Source organism: Argiope bruennichi, chromosome 6 (genome assembly GCF_947563725.1).
Source record: "Argiope bruennichi chromosome 6, qqArgBrue1.1, whole genome shotgun sequence".
NCBI classification, from domain to species: Eukaryota; Metazoa; Arthropoda; class Arachnida; order Araneae; family Araneidae; genus Argiope; species Argiope bruennichi.
In genome coordinates this window covers 86,377,534-86,401,027 of record NC_079156.1, presented here as the reverse complement: position 1 = coordinate 86,401,027, position 23,494 = coordinate 86,377,534, and the positions used below count along the sequence as shown (strand labels likewise).

The window sequence follows — 23,494 nt, the reverse complement described above, 5'->3', positions numbered from 1 at the left end:
CTTCCAATGGTCTACAATACAAAAACTATTTACCTAACACACACGCAAAAAAATATAAATTCTATAAGTATTTCAAAAGACTACAAAGATTAAAATATCAACACATCAATGAATTTAGCAGCCAGTACTACCTTAAAAAAAAATAAAGAATTTAGTATCCATCCAGTACTACCTTGAAGAATATTTTTAAAAACTATTATCAAACAAGAACATGTTTATTTTTTTAATTATCTCATAAGAAACTTTACAATCATGGCACTTTTAAATTAAGTTTTTAGGAAACATATGAATAAATACAGAAGTATCAAAGTCAATCTAATTACTTCCTTTATACAAATGTTTTTGTATTGTAAAAGAAAAAAAAAGTATATGCTCGATTCAGTAATTATTGAAAAATTTACCTTCTTATAAGCAAAATCACTTTTAAAAATCATTTAGAAAAATTGCATCACATGTCTTTTATTTTTTAGATGGTAATTCAGTATTTTGTTTAAAAATAAATATTTTTGTATAAATACATGATAGCTTATTAATGGTTACAATGACAAGGTAACTGTAATAACCACATAATATAAATAATACCATTTTGTAGTATCAGTACAAAAAAAAAAAAAAATTACAAAAGAGAACTTTTAACAGAGGTTACATTACTTATTCATAAGTAAAAAATAAAATAAATAAATAAAGTAAAATAGATAAGTTTTGCATCTATGATATCAAGTCTTCAAATATTTTAATTTCAAAATGATTTCATAATCCGCATTTTGAAATACCCATTATATCTACTGATTTTCTGGGGGATAAAACATTTTCTAAAGCTACAACATATTAATAACCATAAAAAAAATCTAAGAAGACTTTTTCTTCTCTTTTGTATAATTATGAACTGAAAAATGATTTCACAATGTTTTTAAAACATTTTATGCATAAAATCATTAGAAAATCACATAAGCAAGCATATTGATTAAAAAATTGAAAACAATTATATAAAAATAATTGCAAATTTATTGATATTGTATAATATTTAGGAATTTTGTACTAGATCTGGAAGTAAATACATTCATCAACATACTGTTGTTTGTCAGCATCTAATTGCTGTATACAAAATATGGACTTAGCATATTTTAAAGAATCAAAAAATTAAATTATATAATCTATAACATCAGTAATAATTCTAAGCAATACAAATATGTAAAAAGATAAACTGAAGCAAAATTTTTAATATGTGCATAATAATCACTTTTCAACATATATCACTCATCTAGTACAAAACTTTAAATCATAAAACAATATAAAGAAATTTTTGACTCGATAATCCATTTAACTTCATAATATGCATATTTATGCTAAACTAATTGTTGTTTACCAAATTTATACAAGTATGAAACGATTTATAAAACAACAGGAATTTCTTGTTTTTATTATGAAGCATTAGCTTTAAATTAGCACATTAATGTTGATCTTGACAACTAATGACAGAACAAATGTTCATCTGTAGGAAATAATTATATTCTTAAACAGCTTATTAATGTTTACACACACACACACACACAAAAAAAAAAAAAAAATAGATTTAGTCATGATAATCATCATCTTGTTGACTGAATTTTGAAATTTTGCAACTATGGATTATCAAAATGCGCCAAATTTCTCTTCCCATTCCAAGTGACATGTCATTTTCACCAGAACAGGTCACAAATCCTGATAATTTGAAGACATATTAATTATTAATGTTCAAATTATTCTTTGTGTCAGGGCATCACATAGTGATCCAGTTTCATTTTCTATCAAGATAACATTGACAACACTGAAAATAAAAATAGCAGAATCTTAAAATTTATGTAGTTTAAAGGAAATGGACTTTAGGTATATTCTATGAAATTTTAAACATTTGGTGAAATTTTTTTAAAGCAATAACTAATTTTTTAATTCACTTCCAGTGGAAGGATTTGTATGGTGGTAACTTTAGAAACCTACAGAAAAGTTAATACTAGTTGATTAAAGCATAAAAATTTTACCATCAGGAATTTTTTATTTTTTAAATACAACTTGTAAGATTTTATTAAAAATTCGATAACATTTTCATATTTTTGAGATTTTAGATATGTCACAAACATATTCTTTTGGATGATAAATATGACTGTCTATATGGAAGAACAAAGAGGAAAGGAATTTCCTTAGTATAACATGCCACATGAAATGATATTAATTCCTAATAATATATTTCTAAATTTTAAACTCAAAACTTTCATAAAAATATGAAAATTCATTTAGAAAGACTCTGCATGGGAGTTTTCAAAACACCTTGGATTCAGATAATTAATTTAAAATAATTCTTGAAAGCAATAAACGTGCAACTGATATAGATAATTAATTATCTGAACTGATTCAGAGAATTAATTTAAAATAGTTCTTGAAAGCAATAAAAGTGTAACTGATACAGTTAAAACATATGTTTTCATGTAGGAAATATATTGTACTGTTTGTCCATTTGATCTTTAATAGCAAGCAAGAATCGCTACAACATTTCAGTGATATCTTCAAGACATTACACAGCATTCAGTATATCACACAATATTATAAAATTATTTCCAATTTAAAAAATAATTCTCTTTCCATAACACTGTTGATCATGCTAAGTGATTATAAGCTTGCATCACTTCATCAAAAATACATACATGTATGTAAAACATTCTTTCAAGAAACAAATGCAAAGTTGATTAAAAAAATTTATTTTTTAAGATTTTAAGCAAATAATTGAATTTTCAACTTTTATTAAGATTTCTTTTTAAAAACCATAATGAGTATTTCAGCAAACTGACTAGGAAAGCTGAGAGCAGGAAGAAAAGCATGAGAAATAACATTTTGAGTTTATTTAGCTTTAAAAAAAGAATTGATCCACACAGTACTTTGGTTTGACAAACCTTAAGGAGCTTTATGAGAAAATAAAAACTTTTACAACTCAGGAATTAAAGTGGAGCCTGAATTTGAATGATAAGGAAATTAAAATTTAAAACATAGATAATTAGAAATTATCAAAAGCGCACATAAACATATTCAATAAACACTTGATAAACATACATTTTTGAAAATTGTACAATATTAAACTTTCAGGAATACATTTCTCTAAGGAGCACCAAATCTGTCAGCAGGTTAATGAAAGACCAAAAGCTGCAAATAGCTTTACGTTTTTTATTTCAAATTTTATGATGCATTTCTTCTACATATTCACCTTTTGTATTATAGATAAACACAATACGAAAAGAAAATCTGAGCACTAAAAGCATAAAATTACACAAGCAATTATTATTTTTTTAAAAAAATGTTTTGGTATTTTTTAGGGAAGACTGTTAGAATAAATAACAATTAAAATATATACACATAAATTTTATAAAGTAATAAAACATACTTACCTGAATTTTAAAGCATAAATGCTTGTAAAATATCTGGATTCTTTAAGTTCAGGATGAGTCTATTCATGTAGTGTGCATTTCAAACTTTAACTAAGTACAGGCAATGTTTATTAAGCCATTGCATAAACATGTACTTCAACTTAGGCTAGTTACTTAAAAAGTATGAAATTTAGATAATTAAAAAATTGCTATCAAGTATATTAATTTTGATTATTAAAGTTGCATGGATTCTAAGACCGGAAAAGATTTCAATTATTAGCATGAAAAATATTTTGGACAAAAGTTGATGGTTTGACAATTGAAATTCCTCTCTATATTTGTACTTACTTATTCATCTGTTTTTAAAATATCCCTTTCTTTTCATCGTATTCTAAATTCCTGTTAATCAATTGTTACACTATTTTCATTTGTGACACAAAGACAAAGGGTGAATTTTTAATGTCAAGTTTCTACCTTTTCATCAAAATAATTAAAGAAATTAAAATCCTACAGAATTTAAGAATTAAAGATAGCAACTTTTCAACGTCTAATACAAAAGTTTCGAAGAATATTTTCAGTATTGCTTTTCATAAACACAATACAAAATTTCTTAAAGCTCAACTGATCCCAAATTTGGGACTTTCTGTATAACTCCAGGTATAGTACTAACTGCATTATTATATGATATTAGACCAATATTTATAACAATTTTTTTTCCTTTTAAAAGATTCAATTCCCCAGAAAAAAAAAACTTAATAAATTAATCTCGTAAAAAACACAATAAATTTATGCTGTGATTGTAACAAAAAGAAAAGAAAATATCAACTGCTGTTTTCATTATTTTCCATCTGATGTCTTAAAAGCTCTTCATATATTTCATCTTCAGAAATGCAGTCTTCTGATAGATCATCATCAGTTGTCCGATTTGCTTCTAAATCTTTAATTCGATTCTGTAAAGTATCTATCCTTGCCTTTTGTCTACGGTTTTGTTGTTGAAGTATTTTTATTTTCTTTTTATACCTTAAATTCATTATTTCTAACTGTTGTATTCTTCTTTGAAGTTTTATTTCATTTGAAAGTTTTGATTCAGTTAATGCTTCAGAATTACTTGAATCAGGAGTTGAGGGATTGTCAACTTGACATGAAGCAGTCAAAGCATCAATAATATCAGGATCCAAATTATTATTTGAAAATAATGTTGAAACAGCCACATCTTGGGAAGTCTATGAAGAGAAAATTAAATAAATGAGTTTCATATAAATTAATACCTGAATCAAATTCCAAATACACCTTAATAACTACTTCTATATTTAAATATAATAATGTATAATATTTACCTTATAATCTAAAATAATTTTAAACTGATTTTTTAATGTAAACTGTACAGTTCAGTAAAACTAATATTCTAAATTACTTTATCAATTTTTAAAACAATTGTGAGAGGGCAGATCACTAGTGCATTTGTAATTATATAAAATATCAACATATTTTAAGAAAAAATAGTTATAAACCTATTATAGTAAAATACATATATGTTTCTTTTAAAAACTGATCTCAAAAGCTAAACCTTTTTTTCTGAATACTTATTTTTATATATTTCTGAAACTTATGAGTATAACTAAATAAAAATATCTATAATTTTATTTCTTGCTTTTATAGAAACAGGTAAACAAGGTTGTGCACATGCTTAAATCCATTTGTATGTTTTTATTTAACTTGTTTCATATTTGTAAAGATATTTCAAATTAGCATTTCATTTAACTTTTTGATATATTCTGAAATTTTGTGCAGTAGCATTTTTTTCAACAATATAACACAACATAACTGTCAATAAATTGATTAATATAACTTTAAATTACGATATGGTTATAAAAACAAAATAAAACACTGAGAATAATATTACAAAAAATGAAACTATAATATTGAATAACATAAGAATATTAATAATAACTTAATTCAGAATTCAGGTAATTTTCAGAACAGATCCTTCAATCTAAACCTACGAAATTTCATGAAGCTCTACTTTGGAAGGTGGAAATGTTAGCTTTACAATCTTTTCTTTATCCTTTGAATTTTTGCTATATAGCCTAATTATCTGGAAATTAAGTAAAATTTTCTTTATTTTTTTACCACTTTTTTTTTAACTTCTTATTATGGAAAGCAACCTTTCCACAATAAGGGTACGCTATGCAGCTCTTTATGATATTTCATAGGAAAATTTTCAATTCTATTTGAAATTACATGCCAATCCTTCAACAAACTCATCTAAGATACAATAAATAAAATTGAATAAATAATAAAATATCAAACTGAAAAAGCATTTAAATACCTTTCTGCTCAAATATTTTTCATTGGTTAATATATAAATATTTTCCAATTTCATAGGATTATCTTTTAAAGATTGTCTAATACTCATTCATATTATAAGGATAATTCCTTTATTATTTAAGATATTCTTTCTTTTTTTTTTAAAGTTCAAAGCATAATGATCTTTTTTTATAATCTCAAAGATTATCTATTTTTGATTTTTAATGCATCTGAATTTTATTTCTAATTTTAGAGCTAATTGTTTGATCTAAAAATTGATATTTTTGGCCAGAATTTACTAGCAATGGATTATGCTATATGCTACATATATGGTATGTTGACATAGTAGCTATTTGTTGGAATCTTCAGTTTTATCCATTGTTTTTCTCAAAAATAGCTAATTATTTTCAGAAACAGCAAATGTCTGTTTGATGGCTTTCACTTCAAATTATTAGTATAAAGTACAACCATAAAAAATATTTAAAACAATTTTCAAATTCATAGGAGGCATCAAGTATGTAATAAATGTGATTAAAATTCCAATTTATTTAAAGTACATTTAGCAATTTATTTTTTTATAAATTTGTTTTGATCTTTGGATTTTTTTTTAAAAAACATTTTTAGTAAACTGATAAAAGTAAGATTTACAAAAAACTTAAAATTTTTTTATAGTAACTTTAAATAAATAACTTTTTACTAAATAATAAGATCAAGGAAAAAAAATGCAAATTAAAGTCAAAACTTTACTGGCACAATATATAGATTAAAGCCTTAATTGGCATACATTAGCATTTAAAAACAAATATAATAAAAAGTAAAACTTACATTTGCTGGAATAATTCTCATTATATTTGGATGGCAAGAAAGTCCATTTTTATTTGTGCTATTTGAAGTTTCAGATGTATAATTTTTATCAATCAGGAAAGTGCCAGAACTGTTAATTTGTTCTACAGCCTCAGAATGAGTATTAGTTTCATCAGGCTCATCTATTCTTTCATCACTCATGTAATCTTCATCGTCCTCCTCAACGGTACACTTCCTTTTGAGACCCATCATGTTTTCATTTTCAGTTGACAGCTGGTTTAACTTCTGAAGCATTAAATAATTTTATATACATATGCAGATGATTGTAATATACATTTATCATAGGAGAAAAAAATGGTAGAAATACTTTTAATTACTTTTTAAATAGGGTGGGAAGATCAGTATTTTATTCGAAATTGGAGAGTGTCATACTGTCAGTTGATAATGAACTCTTAAACAAGTCTGCACTTAAGTAATATACTATACATATATAAATATTAAAATAATACAGGGTGTCTATAAATGATGGACCCGATTTTAAAAAATCATATTTTCAAAAGTTCTCGACGGAATAAAATAATTAATACTTAAAAATAACGAGAAAAGCACGAAGTTTTTTTTTGTTACCAACAGATAGTTTTTTTAACCTTATAAATGTTCGGTATGGGACCCTTTTGTCACACGGCATACGTCCAATCGATAATCTAGTTCATTCCACACATTTTGTAACATGTTTCTGGTAATGTTTTGTAATGTTGCAGAAATGCGTTGTTTCAATTCTGGGAGTGTTGGCTGTACGAAAACACGGTCTTTCACGTAACCCCATAGAAAGAAATCGCATGGGGTTAGGTCAGGAGATCTTGGTGGCCATGTTAATAACGTTAAATCATCGTCACCCACACGGCCTATCCATCTTTGTGGAAGCACATTGTTTAAGTAACTACGAACCGTCAAAGATCAATGAGGAGGTGCTCCATCTTGTTGGAAGATAAAATCGGGACTGTCCTCAAGCAGTTGCGGAAATAACAAAATTTCCAGCATGTCGAGATAATTGTCACCTGTGACAGTTTTTTCATCGAAGAAAAAAGGCCCATAAATTTTTTCACATGACATTGCACAGAAAACGTTTACTTTGGGTGAATCTTTTATAAACTGTTGAAATTGATGAGGATTTTCACTTCCCCACACTCTCACATTGTGACGATTAACATGTCCTGATAAATGGAATGTCAATTCATCTAAAAATACCAATTTTTTGGCAAAATTTGGATTTTGTAATTCCATTAGCATGCGTTCACAAAAGTCTAACCGACACACTTTATCATTCTCTGTTATTTGTTGCAACAACTGTAAACGATACGGTTTAAACTGTAATTTTGTACGCAAAACTTTCCATACCGATTGATGTGGCATTCCTAATTCTCGGCCGGCAACTCTCGTCGACTTCCGCGGGCTGCGAACAAAACTCTCCCTCACCTTCTCCACTGCGTCGTTCGTAAGGCTTGGCCGGCCGCTGCTTTTCTTTTTGCACAAGCAACCTGTTTCTTTAAACTGCTTGTATCATCGCAAAATGCTTTTGTTAGTTGGTGATTCTTTACCGTATTGAATTCTAAAAGCAGGTTGAACAGTAGTAGTCGAAAAAACCCTTGCGTACTACAACACACAAAAACTCTTCTCACTCAATGTCGCCATTTTGGGCTTCTTACTCTCAGCGATCGTAAATGTGCTGTCATCTGTTAGTAACAAAAAAAACTTCGTGCTTTTCTCTTTATTTTTACGCATTAATTATTTTATTCCGTCGAGAACTTTTGAAAATATGATTTTTTAAAATCGGGTCCATCATTTATAGACACCCTGTATTACATAACACAAATTATTTTACATATACAAATGTAATTAAAATTGCAATCAGTCAATTGCAAATGACAATCAATATATTCACACCCAGAATTAAGTATTTTACAGATAATATAAAATATATAAAATAATTTTTTAAAAAATATATAAAATTCTCAATAATAATAAGGTTATCAGCTTTAAAATTCTTACATTCTGTACTAAAAAATTATCTTATACATGTAAGAAATACACACTATAAATTGAAAGCTATTGCAATATTGACTATACAAAATATTTTTGCCAACACACAATTTATAAATTTTTCTTTGTTTCAACACTTTATAATTATATATCTTTTATGATTTTATATACTCATATTTCAACAATGATTTGTAATATTAACATTGTATAAAATACAAGATTTAAGATAAATTAAGAAATAAAAAATGGAAGGAAAAGCTTTATATCACAGCATATAATATATAGCACGGATATAACATATTATATATCAAGAACTACATGTAGTGAAACAAATGAAATTTTAATGCAAGAGTCAGAAAGATAAGAATGAATTTTGTGACAATTATTACCCATAATAATTTATGAACCATATAATATATCTATTATATCAATTATATTATTTTTTATCATTATAGTGCTCTGACAAAGTTCCACTTTTTGATATAACAATAATGATATACAAAAATAAAGGAAAATTCATCTATTACATAGCAAAGAAGATATACATATTAAACGAAATTTAATATAATACATGGTGTATAATAAGAACCAAATCTCAAGAGTGAGCATCAATTTCCTTAATCATCCAATAAATAAATTTAAAATAGAATTAAATATCATAAAATACATAATACTTACTTTTTGCAAATGCTTGGGATAACCTTTAAAAATAGTTGGAACAGCATTTGCTCTTAGGCGAACACAAGCCAAAGAAGTACGGTCAATCTGATCCTCAGAGAAATGCTCTGAGCATAAGCGACTATATTTTGTAGGACGAAAATTTTCTCTTCGCAAGGCTAAAAGCCATTCATTTCTTAAAGATATATCTTTTGGAAATCTAGAAAAAATTAAATCATATAATACAATGCAATAATTATTACTCAAAAGACATAGATACAATTAGAGATAGATTTTTTTTTTCTCAAGTGCAGCTAATATTAAAATATATGCAGAATACATTATAAGCTGAAGGTATCAGGCACTATTTCTGATACCTTCAGCTCATTATATATCAGCTTACTTCTGTTTTCAAATTCATTTAAACAACTCTTTTATTTTATTTTAATGCCCTAAAAATATAACATATTAATTAAATTCTATAATATAAAGATTTAGTATACTAGCATGCAAAATCTCATTTCACGTCAAACTGCAATTTTTATTTTATAAAAATTTTAGTAACATAATGTTAACTTTATATTATAATCAGCAAGAAGAGGCTCAAACTGAATTTTTGAACTCAAAGGCTTCATTACTATTACTGAAAGACAAGGAGCATTATAAATTAAATATTTAAAACATATGAGATTTATTATTTTTATATATCTATCATCATGAATTAAAACAAAAGAATATGGAATATTACTCATCTTTTAGATATTTTCATGCTTTTCTGCTCAAAGATGTGAATTTAATCATATATTGTTTATGTAACAGCTCTTCGTGGATATAAATATTAATAAAATAAATAATTATAAAGTACTTTAACTGCATCTGTAAATAATTTTAAACTGATAAGAAATATCATTCTGTATATGTAATTCTCAGCATAGAAGAATAGGTGTTTAAGAATCATTTCAGTTAGGAGAAAACTCATAGGAAAAATGTTGAATACAGAAAATATCGCATATTCTCAAAACTTTATCGTATCTAAGAATTTCAAGATTGCATTTTTATCACAATAAAAAATAAACATAACTGTTAACTACAGTGTTCTTACTTGTGAAAAGTTATTCCAGGTATTTTGTTATGTGGTCTATTTTTGCAACCATATGCAGCACAAGCTGACATAGTTTTCGATTTTAATTACGCATATACATTCATAATAATTTTAAACACACAATGTGACTTAAATATATATAATTTGTTATCAATTTCTTTATGTAAGAGCATAATGGGAACTAGTATTATTTATGTCAACTAATTCTTTGATAATTTCCAATTTCAGAAATGCCCACTTTCATAAAAAGATCCATCTTTACATAGTTAGAAGAGAAAGTTTCTAAAGCTTTATTCCTTAAAATATAAATTAAATCTTTTTAATTTGACGACTCAAAGCACAATATTTTCTCGCAAAGTCAACAATGCACAATGACAGATAAACAGATGATTGATTGATTGAATTGAAGTCCCTCCCATTCGAAAACATAATTTTAAAGAAATTTCTGCGAATATTTTTAAAGAGTGCAAGATTTTAAAAAGTCATATATATTTCAATAACATGTTACAAGGATTCAAAATATATAAAAAGTTTTAATTATGGGATATAAACTTACTGGATAAATTAATTATAGGATAATATTGTCCACTGGCTAAAAAAGAATACTAAATGAATACCCAAAACTGTTCTAGGGCTAGGGTATCTAGGGATGACGATCCCTGACAGTTCAAATAAAATAATTTGCTTAGTTTCTATGCAATATCTTCAAGTCATAAAAATAAAAAATGAAAAATTTTACTAGAGTGCTGAAATTTAAAGATTTATCGCGTAAGCGGGGAAATTGAGAACAACTTAACTCCAGAAAATGAGAAGTTTATAGAGCAAATTCGTTCCATTTCCATTTCTTTCCTTCTTCCCCTCATATTCAATTCATCTTTTAGTTTCATTCAACGGAATGAAAGGGTCATCCTCCCGAAATTCGTTATTTTAACCAATTTATTTTCGTAATGCCGGCATCTTGGTAACACAAGAAACTTTCTTAAAACTCACGGACTCCTTTAATATAAACAGGGGGGAAAAAATGGAAGAAAAAACAGAATTGATAATCAACGAAAAGATGGTCTATTGATTGTGGTCCACCAAAATCTATAAATAAAATGAAGCCGAATTTCAGATTGTTAACATTTTTCATTCATTGTAGACTTTAATTTTTATTAACATATTCTCGATTGTCGGCAAGTTTTTAGAATCATATCAAACCAATATTTGTTTCAGAGTCGAACACACATTTTTAAAGATATTTCAATTTAGAGCAAATGGCCTTTGTTTAAATCACTATATACCGATCACTATTACAATTATTTCTAAATTGTAATTTTCACTTCATCATTTTTCTAAAATTGAAATGTAACTTAGCAAAATGCAATAAGCATTTTGTACTGTATAATTAAGTAAAAGAAACAGAATTTGTATTTTGAATTTCTTTTTTTCCAACCAATTGAAACCAAAATTTGATACAGAAGTAAAATTTTTGCAATAAGGTGGCATATCAATTTTCTTCAATTAAGATGTTGCGTTTTTCCCCCCCTCAGAATTATTGCGTTTACATGTATGCGAATATACAGACCGACAGATGGTCAATTCGCTGATGGATTTGATTCGAAATTTGATATCGACTTTTAAGATGCGATGGCAAAATTTAAAAATGGGCCTTAAATTTTCCTTATAGAAATGTATACATTTTTTTATAGCTATGGCATTAACTTTCACTTTAAGACAAATTTCCTCAGAATGTATTTCGTTCAAAATTTACCAGACATTAATAAAGTTGGCATAAACACCATTTATCCAATTTTATCCGTCTTGGCGAAAGCATTTTTAATTTATCACGAAATATGGAAATATATCAACATTTCAAGTTTGATTGTTTTTACAATTGCAATACTCTCTTTGTAGGCTTTTATAAAGAAAAAAAGAAGGGAAAAAAAATGGACCTCTAGTTTGGAGCATCGTAGCATGATATTGTTCATTAAATTTGACTAATTTATCGTTGTCCTACTTTTAAAATTATATCTTAGTTATATATCAACAAGAAATGTATTTAATATTTAAGCTAGAAAGTAAATCAATGAATAATTTTATTAAAATTTTTTTTTTGAAAATAGTTTTAAAAATTTATCAAATTTAGAGCAATATTAAGCAAAAATAAAACTGTTACCTTTGAAATGATTAAAAAAAATGATTTAAAAACGGCTTTTGCAAAATAATACGCTCCAAAGTCATCAGAAAAAAAATCCGTGAAAATTTTGTTTGATTTTCAATTAAAATTTTACTGAACAATTTTTGCTTAAACTTATTTTTTTTTTTTGTGAGAACCTAACTCTGTAAGAAGTAACTACATGTCATATTTGATATGCATATAATTAATAGTTTAGAATTTTGAATGATTTTATATAATTTATGTCATATTCAATAATCACTGAGAATGATAAGGTTTCGTTCTTAATAATTACCAAATACTAAAGTTGAAATTAAAATTAAACTGTAAAAGGTAGTAAGAAATTTTTATACGAAATTTAAATAAACTAAATATATTTCAGAGTTTAATTTATAAGGTTTTTCTTAAGAAGAATTTACCGAAATTTAGGATATCAGAAAATAGTATTTAAAGATATAACATAGCATAAAAACGTGAATTTATATAAATATAAAAATTAATGTAACTTTCCAAAGAATGAAAGTTGTAGAAAAAAATTTAAACGATTTTGTAAAGAAAAAAAAATGTTTAAAATTAAAGAAAATATTGGATTTTTTCCGCCAAAAATCGATTTTTGAGTGTAGTTACCCATTTCAGACTTCTACCTAAGGTCGAAGTCTGATTTACATTCAACGTGTGAAGGCATGTTGTTTGCTTGAACTCAACTCAGATTTATGTTTCGCTTGGAAGAAAATGAGACACTCTTCCAGCAGCCATTTGAACGATAGTGAGTCATGAATTACTAAAACACATGCTATTAGTTTTTGAATAATGCTAGTTAAAATAGGATTCATGAAATATCTACTCTTACTCATCTTCCTCAACTATCCCATTCTTTAACCCTCTAGACTATTGGTGGATGTAGTGAAACTTCTGTATCCGAAAGACATATCGATGGGGGGGGGGATTTCAAGACACGAACTCTTGATCATTGCAATCGAGATTCGCACTATATCTAAAGAAATGAAAAACAACCAGCAATAACAGTCTCCACAAAACTTGCCAGCATATTCTCTTATGAATGTATATTCCCTTCACCGCAAAAAACTTTGCATCTTGAGCAAACTCATGAACATACGAGTGCTCAGATTTTTATTTTCAGATTTCAACACGTACTCTGTTCTTAGCAATATAATGGCGTCGAAAAGGCCTCTAAAATATGAATTTTGGACATCTTTTCTGGATAGATTAAAATCCAATTTTGACTCAGAATTCTAATTTTAGTAACAAGATCATATATAAAATTTCATCTTTCTAAGTCGTTACAGTTTTGATTCATTACGCTTAAATGCAAGAGAATGTACTGATTAACAGACGATTAAGTCTTTAACGAATTTCATTAAAATTCTATAAGGATTTCCATTTTAGACGCTATAACTGTATACCAAATTTCATATATCTACGTCACTGCGCTTTTGAACTATCGTTTTTACATGTACACGAAAATACAGATCGATATTTGATCAAAGCTTTGTCGAATTTGTTTCAAAATTTGATGTAAAGCTACATGTTAGGTGATAAATCTATGCCTCAAATTGTATCCATCTAGTTTGTTACATTTGCAATCATTGTGTTTACCTTTTCTCGGACAGATTACCAGGCTTTGAATGGAGTTCATTTAAATTTTTACAGAAATCTACAAATTTGATGCAGAGACCACGTACCAGATTTCACTTATCTAGCTCAAAATATTTTTGAGTTATTGTTTTCATAAGCAAATAGACAGAGAGACATAATTCTAAAAGTGTGTTTTTCAAACTTGAAAATCTTTATTTAAGGAAGTTATTAAAGTTTGAATATTCCTCAAAAAGTTGCGGTCGCATTTCTTGATGATTATAATAATTTTATCTTTCTATACTTCATATACGGGAAGCACACACACACACACACACACACACACACACACACACACACACACACACACACACACACACACACACACACACACACACACACAAAGATAAACAATGACATGAATCATACTCAATTTAATTGTTTCATAGAGTCCAACGAGATCATGCAATTTCAGGATAAACACGATTATCTGAAATATGGAATTCTGCACCTAGTCTTTTCATCGAATGCTCCATTTACTTCTACGCTGATGAGCGAAATACCTTTTAGTGTCCCAAAGAAAGATAAGCCAAATAACATTTTAGATTATCGCTGCAAATATTGGACAATTGATAATTATTTTATCATCAGCTTTTATGAGTACATTTTCAGATTTCTGTCATCATCTTTAACAGTGATAATATGACAAGAATGACATCTAAGTCCTCTCCAAGCTTATGGACCATACCAGCAGGAGGATACCTGCTTTTAGACTTCCTATTTACTTGTATCAGATGCACAAACAAGACGAACCTCTCAAGAAACCAATTCAAGCCTGAAACCTTCAAATACAGAAGCCGACTCTTTATCACCATGCCATCGTGGTCTCTTCAAACGAATAATGGATAGTCCGCCCTTTCTTTTTCCAACATTTCAGCCATATCAGGTCTAATTATCGTCTAAAAACATTAAATTTATCGTTGGAATATTGAAAAATATTTTCTTTTAAATTATTTTCCATACTGTTTGAAATCACCCAACATCTTCTAGTATGTAAATAAATGATTCGTCTAGATTCGAAATAGAATGCCAGTAATTATTTTAATCTCTATGCCTTTCGAGCGTTTACCTTGCAGGAATTTTTTTGGAAGAAGAGGAGGTTCATCTCATTTCATTAGCAGCGTTTGAAGTTGTAATTTCTGCCTTGGATTTCATTCTTTAACTGGTTTTCCTCGAAGTGGTTAGGTCTTCATGGAGGACTAGAAATGTTTGTATGTGAGTGTAATGAATTTACTTCATTATTTAATCAAGACTGTGGATGTTGAGCTTTAGTATTCATACATCTGAAAATAAAAGGTAAAATATTTTGCTTATATTGTTTGTATTAATTGGGTGCTAACTTTTTATTAGTGAATTCATTTTGATTCTAATTTGTTAGTATATTTCTTAACAGCAAAACTCTTATTGTCAAAATATTTTATTTCTATTGTGTTCCATTTTGAGCTGACATTATTTTGAGAAAACGAATTTTGTTATTTATATACTAAAACCTCTACGCTAACCTGAAGTTAAGCGAATTCTTATTTCCCCTCCCGTTTCAAATATTTCTCATTGTACGATATACGTACAAAATTCAGAAATGGAACCCAATCTTCAAAAGCACACGAAGTCGCACATATAATGTATAAAACTGTAGCAGTTACAAGTCATTTAGACTTAGGAATTTATAGTAATATAGTTCAACTGAAGGTCAATAATCCATAGGCAAAGTAGGTAAATTATCTCAAAGCTTCAAGGTATCGAGATTTATTTAGTAGTATTTTTTAGACACTCCAATTTGGTTTCGCATGATTTATAAGACCATGTAACAGGAACACATTTAAATTAAAATCGCAAATTTTTAAAAATTCTGAACAATTAAAAAATATTTTTTAATGTTTTCAAATTTCCGTTTTTTTTTTTAATTTTTATTATTTTTTTTTTTTTTTTTTATTGACCGACTGATAAATCAGCGACCATAAAAAAACTTTGTTATTGAATATTTAGAATGCATTAAGCTTAACGGAATTTTTATTATTTTGTTTATTTTTAAACTAAAATTCAAACTTTTTAAATTAATACTAAAACCAGTTCTCTTGAAGATGAATGACTTGCAATGAAATATTTTGAAATTTTAATTGCTTTATATTGGTTAATAATGTGTATTTGTTACTTAAAGTTTTGAATACAAATAATATCCTGTTCTGGAAAGAATCGGAGGGGGGGGGCAAAGGTTGCATTGGCAAAAACTCCGATTAGCAGCAGCTTAATCCGGATTTGAGCCAATGAACTATTCTGGTGTAGCAAAGAGCCGAAAGTTTACGGAGATGCATGAGTAAAAGCAGAGTCCGGCACTGCATTTCAGATCACCGGAGAAGCAAATGGCACTGGCAATTTCTATAACGACTTAAATAAAATGATTAGTAATTTTGGAAACTGTATAGAAAAAAATATAGAAAAGAATTACTTTGATATCAGGCAACTTTACACTGGGAGGGATCATTGAAGCTTGAGGTGAATTGATTGCACTTTATGAAGGTAGAAATTGTCTGCATATTTCTTATTTTAATATGGACTATTTTATATTGAAATGCATACATTTTTCATTGTCAATTTTCTTCGGAATTATCATTGTAGCACTTGTTAATTCGCACCCTTTTTATATATTTGACTCTCTTATGTGTCTTAACTGCACAGAGGCCATTAATTAGATGCGAATCGCAAATATACGGTGATTAAACATTAAAATTCAGGCAAATAGACATTAAAATTCACGTAAATTTACATGCGCAATGAGACTTGCATGCTCTTCAATAGTCTCCTACTGCTTAATTAAAAATATATATTTACTGTGGAGTTAAGTTGCCGTTTTATAAAAAAAAAAAATTCTATTTAATGGTTGGAAAAGTCTTTTAAAATAGCAATTTTGTTACTTTCATTGCAATTTCAATACTTTAACAAATACAAGCATTCTAAGCAAAATTTCAAACTAATGAATCTTATAAGATTAATTCAAAATTGGTAAATTATAATATAAAGAATCTGTTCTCTCGAACAAAAACTGAGCTTTTCAGTTAAATTAAATTTTATTCCAGAAAATGTATTGAAATTTCAATTTAAATAACGAATTCTAAAGGTCATTTCTATAGAAATCAGAGAATATTTCATAAAATGCATATTGAATTTTAGTGTTCAAAATATATTTATTGCTATTTTTTAAAAATTAATTCAATACAATGGAAGTAGGTTAATTCAAATACGTCAATGATTCAAAACTATCAGATTCTCTAATTTTCCGTAAGGGTAAAAATCGTCCGCATTACCAAATGAGTCATTTAGCAATGTCAAAACTAAGTCATAAAAAAATGTTTTTCTGAGTTATATTTCTCAATTAAGTCAGTACCTTGTGAATCCAGTGACCACAATTCTTTTTTACTGTAATAAGTTTAAGTGAAATCACTTTTTTTATTGCTTTGTAATTGTAATTTTTTCTTCCTCGCATAAGTACACAAACTACAACGAAAAAATGAAAGTGTTATCGTCAAAAATCGAGCTCGAGATTTTCAGATGTAATTGAATCCGAAATATATATGGAAATGAATGAAATTGAATGTGGGAAATAAAATGTGGACGAAATTTGGTATGCAATCTTCATATCAAATTTGTAGATTTTTATCAAATTTTGAACCTATATCCATTCAGAGGAAGTTTGCCTACAGGGCTGTTCGATTACAGGTGAACTCGATAACTACAAACGGCAAAGAGTGAAATTTGTCAGATTTAAAATATAGATATTGTTACAAAAATTTTTTTTTCTACAACAAATACCGCCACTCAATTGTAATTACTCAGCGCATTTAATTGTAAGTTTAGCAGCTTGCTTGCTGTCTAATCCTCCAAGACCTCTACGTGTCGGCGACTCCGACTCTCACCACACACCGCCTCTCCGCAGCTTCAGAGTGGCCGTCTTTTATAGTTCCGGGAGGCGGGGCTAGAAACTGCAGACCAATCAGTGCGTACCTGGGTGTATCTCTGTTATTAGTGGATGGATCGTGAAAGTTCTCGAACTTTCTGGTATTATCCATTTAGTCGCCAAACTCGCCAAATTCACAGCCAAGTCGCCAAATGGTCGCCAAGCTATCAGGTCATTTACGTGGCAGCTGCTCAGCACAGATCTTACAACGGTCTTTCTCACAATGACACTATTCATGGCCGAGTAGCAAAATTACAAATTTGTAACAATATATATCAAATTTCGATTGAAACTTTCGAAGAATTGACAGTCGGTCTGAATTATTGCATGCATGTAAAAGCGATGATTAAGCATAGCGACTGAAATAGATGAAATATGTTAGGTGTAATTAGTTCTTTATAAAACCAGTTGCAAACAAAAAACATTTTCCAAAATTCATATTCGGTTTTCTTTATTATATTGTGAAGTGAAGTCATTTGCGAAATTCTAGAAAATTAGACTGAGTACTCGTGTCGCTCATTGCTTTACCAAAGATAACACTTTTATTAAAGAGTATGCTAGAAAATTGAGAGGCGTACAATTCCCATTGGTTATTTAATGTTGTATTGTATTTTGTGAATTGTCTATTGTTTACTGATATTGCTTGTTTATTTACTGAAATTATTTTTTAAATTATAAAACCTTATTTATTAAAATTACTGAGAATTTATTACGAGTATTTTGTTATAAATATTATATATTAAAAATTTTACTAAGTGTTAGGTTTATTTTAAGACAAAACTTAAGTATCGTTTAAATCTGTTTTGCTCTTCTTATCTTTGGGCTATTTTTAATTCCAATTCTTAAATATTTCTGTTGTGGTCCTTTGAAATTTTCTCTATATAGTTTTTATGAATTTGAATTTCAAATAAATTGAGTATTTAACATCCCATCAATATCGAAGTATTGAAATTCCATTGTATTTTTCAATCGGCTAATGAAAAATTTTCTATAGGTTTATCTGGAAATTGGATGCAAATGGAGAAAATCTTCATAAGGATATCTCTACTCGTATGTTGACGCTGTAAAATTGAAGTGCAGCGAGGTTCTGACGATTTGGTGGTTAACTTTCGCCCTCAAACGAGTGCATTTTCTGAGGAGAAATTTTTGAAATGGAGAAATGCTAGGTAAGAATAGTTGTTTTACTCTTTTTATCTACTTCTCATTAATGTTTCTTTATTCGCATATTATGAAAGAGTAAAACACAGCTTTAAGTTTTGATTCATGTCATTCTAATGATCACTTCCTCTTTCTGATGCATATAAATCCTATGTCATACACCCTATCCTCCTCCATTGACAAACGCTATAATTACATGTGATGCCCGATACTAAAAGGTTCCAAGCATCGTGAAACCAGAACCATGCAAGCATAAGTAAATTATCTGAAATATAAGAATCTGTTTTCGCAGGTATTATGATAAATTACTTTGGGTATTACGAAATTGTATTGATATATTTTTCAATAGTAGTAAAGAATCTGGGCAATAATCGCGTGAAAAAAAAGATGACCTGCCAATGACGGACGTGCCCATAAGTCTTTTTTGGAGTTATTGATGGACATTTCAGTGTTTGAATGATAACATTTGAGAAATATGTACAGTCATTGTCCTAAATAGTTAATTGAAGTTCATAGAAAGTATTCGAGAGAATACAAACTGTACCCAAAACTTTTAAACCCAAATACCTTACATTTTAAATAAATGGGCATTTACTTTATCCCTTCATTTTCCCCTTAATAATTAATATACTATACGGGATATTCGTTTTTGGCTTCCTATCATATTGAAGAGAAACAAATATACATTTTGGAAATATTCCCATTGATGTACCTCGTCTAAAATTTAATACATGCCATTATAATTTCAAAATTATATCCCAAATTTTATCTAGTTAATTGCGATTACGAATATAATTCCCAACCCCAAAGGCAATCTCAATATTTTAATGTATTTAGTAAAGAATTTAAGCAGGCTTGTTTTCGTGTAAATATCACTTACTGAATATCATCTTCCTAGCCTTTTACATTTGGAATAACTACCTATCCAAACATGTGAATAGACAGTTAATAAAACATTTTTCATGTTAGCTTTACAAAAACAATATTAAATCGATTCGGCGAATATTGATCCAATCGACTGCGCTGGTGCTTGGACTAGTATTCATTATGCCATTGAGCAGCGAGTTAAACTAAAGATAATTGGGAACTAATCGCCTTTTGTGATCTGCTGGGCATCGGCAATAGGATTTATATCGATTCCAATTAAACATCTTATACAGAACTTATGTTCATGAGCATTTCTTTCCTGTAACACATTTTTAAGCATTAAAACGCATGGGATATCAAAATCTTTACTTTAATAGCCATCACTTTTTATAATTTTCATGTAAACTAGATATTAAATGGAATCTTTCCTTGGTTTGCAACAATGAACGATTAAGATCTTGACGGAACAATGAAATGATTAGAAATTAAATTCCAATTAAATTCTACAATGAAACCTATAATTAAAAATATTTCAAAAAATTATTATAATTAAAAAATTAAAATTAAAATTTTTTTAAAAAATTTTTAAGCTGAGTTAAAATAAATTTTGTGCAATTAAAATTTCTAAAATCGCTGAGGTGCACATTTCAATACGTCAAATTTTGTAGCTTTAAGTCGGAGTCTATTCTGTACAAAAACACACTTTCTTCTATATTATCTACTAATCTCTTTCGGACAGCAGTTCACCGGCATTAATTATCGCTAAAATTTGCAATTAAATGTCACTTGATGTTAATGGCTTTCTCAGTAAAATATTTTAAAGCTTTATATTTTGAGTCGTTTAACTCGTACTTTTATAGAAGCATGACACATTTCTGCTCATTGTACTACGCATTCCTTTAATTTTCTATCGACTTCTATTACATTTGAACTTAAATTCGAAAAAGAAATGATTGACTTCAATTAATACAAAAACTTTTCTGTACGAATCAAACATGTTTTTTTTTTAAAATATAGAAAAGAGAAATGTGTATTACAGAATATATTTATAATTTATACAATATTTTCTGTAAAAATTTCCGATTTATCATAAAATTCAGGTTTTAGTTTTAATTTCAAAAGGATTAAATGACTTGAATATTTTCAGTCGATAAATGCACTTTTGATATTATGAAGTTTAATAGTGTTTCAATTCTATGACTCGTATTAGGTAAATTATTCTTGATACTCCAAAGTTTAATGTTTCAATTTGCAAACAAATCTTAACTAGTCGGGAAACTTTAAATATCACTATTTTAGGAGAATCAACAATTTCATAATTTTAGACTAATCAGCCTGGAGGTAACTTCGGGTGCTTGACTGGCGTATGAGACGGTCAATAAAGTGCGATAAAAACACGTATTTACAAAATAGAAATGTTCCAATTTCCATAACTCGTCTGATTTAATCGAAATAGAATGGATATTTTGTAACAACTTACCTCAAGAGTATTTTACTAAATGACTCGTATGATTAGGGTCTTTTTAAAAATATAAAATTAGTTATTCATCAGAATTTGATTCACTGCATAAAATAGTATTCTTTACTTCATTTAAATCATTTTGCCTACGAAATGTATATGCCTAATACTGTTTAGAAATTAAATGTTGGGCCCGATTATAATGGTCATCCGATATATGTATAAATCCTGTTTGTATTAAATACTAATTAGTGTCAAGCACAAAATGGATTTATTACCAAAAATTATAAACAATCATAGCTATTTTTTAATGCAGTCGCCTTGAAAATTAAAACATTTATATCGTTTTACCAGGTTTCAGTTCACCTCTTCGAAGAACATTGCTACCAGTGATGCGAGATGGTTCATAACGTTCTCTGGCACAATTTTTCAAATAAATTAATTAAAAAAAATGAACTTATGCTGGATAATACTTACTCGCTCACTCTTGGCGTTCTCTAACGAGATGGCTCTAACGTTGAAGCTCCTCAGTCTGAAATATCCTTACTTTTATGGTAGGAATATGGAGTAGAAGTGTTCAAACACATTCATCCTCCGCTTTGCATGTTGGTCCCTCAGCTGGTTGCCTGGTATTCCAACATCTGCATCGCTGGAATGAGTGATCAACTTATTGGGCAATATCTTTTGTTGTGACATTTTTGCATCTTTGTCCCCCTTTATGGAGAGCGGCTTACAGCAAAGTGCTTTAACCTGTCCTCTAAATTTAAGAACTAGCTAATATGGCTAAATAAAAATTTCAAAGTAATGTTAAAACCACATTATAGCAATGGTGGGAACATTTTTCGAAGAGGATAACCTGATCCACCGATAAGACATGTCTAAACGGTGATGTCAGAAAAGTAACCAAGATTGTTCGTAACTATTGATAAATTCATTGGTCTATATTTCTTTCTAGAGTTCATTGAAATTTGAAAAAATGGCTCCTCGTACTAATTATTGAACATGTAGAGCAAGCTACTGCCTCTTTTCGTCGTAACGATTAATGTAATTTTCTTTTTCTTTTCAGCTCCAGCATCTGACCTAGAATTTTTCGAAGAAAAATGGGGAAAGTTGTCTACATATCCATTACCAGGATTCAAGTCGAAGTTTCTTCTGAAATCAAGACTCTCTAATTTTTTGAACAAGATGCGAGATGGGGGCTCTGGAATATAATACAGGATTAGATGTAACTGGCCTTCGTATAAGCAACTGATGTGCTGATAATGCTATGCAACTGCTATTTATAGTCAAAAACGCAGCAAGTTTGTCACAATCGCGTCCTTCCAAGTAAGATCGCATGATTTTGGAATCTTAGACAAAATTGTCCAATAGTAGAATTAAGAATATTAATTACGAATTATTAGGTTAACGTAGGATAAGGATCTGTTGGATTCTTTAAAAAACAAATAGTTAATTGATAGAGAATGTAAACACTATTAGCTGAAACCTCTGTAGGAAAGGATTCCGTTAAATTTGAAAAATTATTTTTCTAACATGATGTTCAATTAAATTTATTCGATTGTTTTACATAAATGCATTTTAATAAGTTTAATAATTGAATAATTTCAATGTTAATTTATATACTAATTTTGGTTAATTTTTGGCAATAACAGTTAATTAACGAGGATGGAGGAGAGTCAAGACCATTAAATATATTTTTGAATTCGTAGTGAATGGGAGTCTTATCATTCAAATATGTTCAATTCCGTTCCATTTTTTATTTCTAATTGATATTCATAGTATATATACATATTCCTTTTATGGTTGTAAGATTTCTGGGATGGAAAATCAAACCAAGCCAAATTGATAGGAAGATGTCTTTCCATGAAGGATGATCAATAGAAACAGCAAGTAAATAGAATGAAGTCTATTAAATTTTTCCCATTTTAATCTGGATTAGTAAATA

The 23,494-nt window shown here is 28.3% G+C and overlaps 1 protein-coding gene and 1 long non-coding RNA gene across 3 annotated transcripts; one reads left to right on the top strand and one right to left on the bottom strand.

Annotated features, from left to right (window-relative positions):
* Positions 1-689: 689 nt before the first annotated feature.
* On the bottom strand, positions 690-10,678 carry LOC129972843 (THAP domain-containing protein 1-like). Of its 2 annotated transcripts, XR_008784907.1 has the most exons (5): positions 10,303-10,678; positions 9,222-9,420; positions 6,525-6,788; positions 3,414-4,615; positions 692-1,807 (listed from the first exon to the last, which is right to left on the bottom strand). XR_008784907.1 is itself a non-coding variant. In XM_056087136.1 (4 exons), the coding sequence occupies exons 1-4, from the start codon at positions 10,371-10,373 to the stop codon at positions 4,214-4,216; spliced, it is 936 nt and encodes a 311-aa protein (XP_055943111.1). In that variant the 5' UTR covers positions 10,374-10,678; the 3' UTR covers positions 690-4,213. The 2 variants fall into 2 exon arrangements, 1 of the variants encoding a protein (XP_055943111.1); XM_056087136.1 differs by having other exon boundaries at positions 690-4,615.
* Positions 10,679-15,284: 4,606 nt separating this feature from the next.
* Positions 15,285-22,849, top strand: LOC129971054 (uncharacterized). The gene is made up of 3 exons (XR_008784753.1): positions 15,285-15,409; positions 19,060-19,231; positions 22,616-22,849. It is a non-coding gene; the product is annotated as an uncharacterized LOC129971054 (long non-coding RNA).
* The last annotated feature ends 645 nt before the right edge of the window (positions 22,850-23,494 follow it).

What these genes read in the sequence shown, in the direction of transcription:
- LOC129972843 (XM_056087136.1), bottom strand. Translation starts at nt 10,373, where the DNA reads ATGTCAGCTTGTGCTGCATATGGTTGCAAAAATAGACCACATAACAAA. An exon ending in CCTGGAATAACTTTTCACAA is followed by an intron (nt 9,421 to 10,302) that starts GTAAGAACACTG and finishes AATTTTTTCTAG; the next exon opens with ATTTCCAAAAGATATATCTT. An exon ending in TGAGAATTATTCCAGCAAAT is followed by an intron (nt 4,616 to 6,524) that starts GTAAGTTTTACT and finishes TTCTCTTCATAG; the next exon opens with ACTTCCCAAGATGTGGCTGT.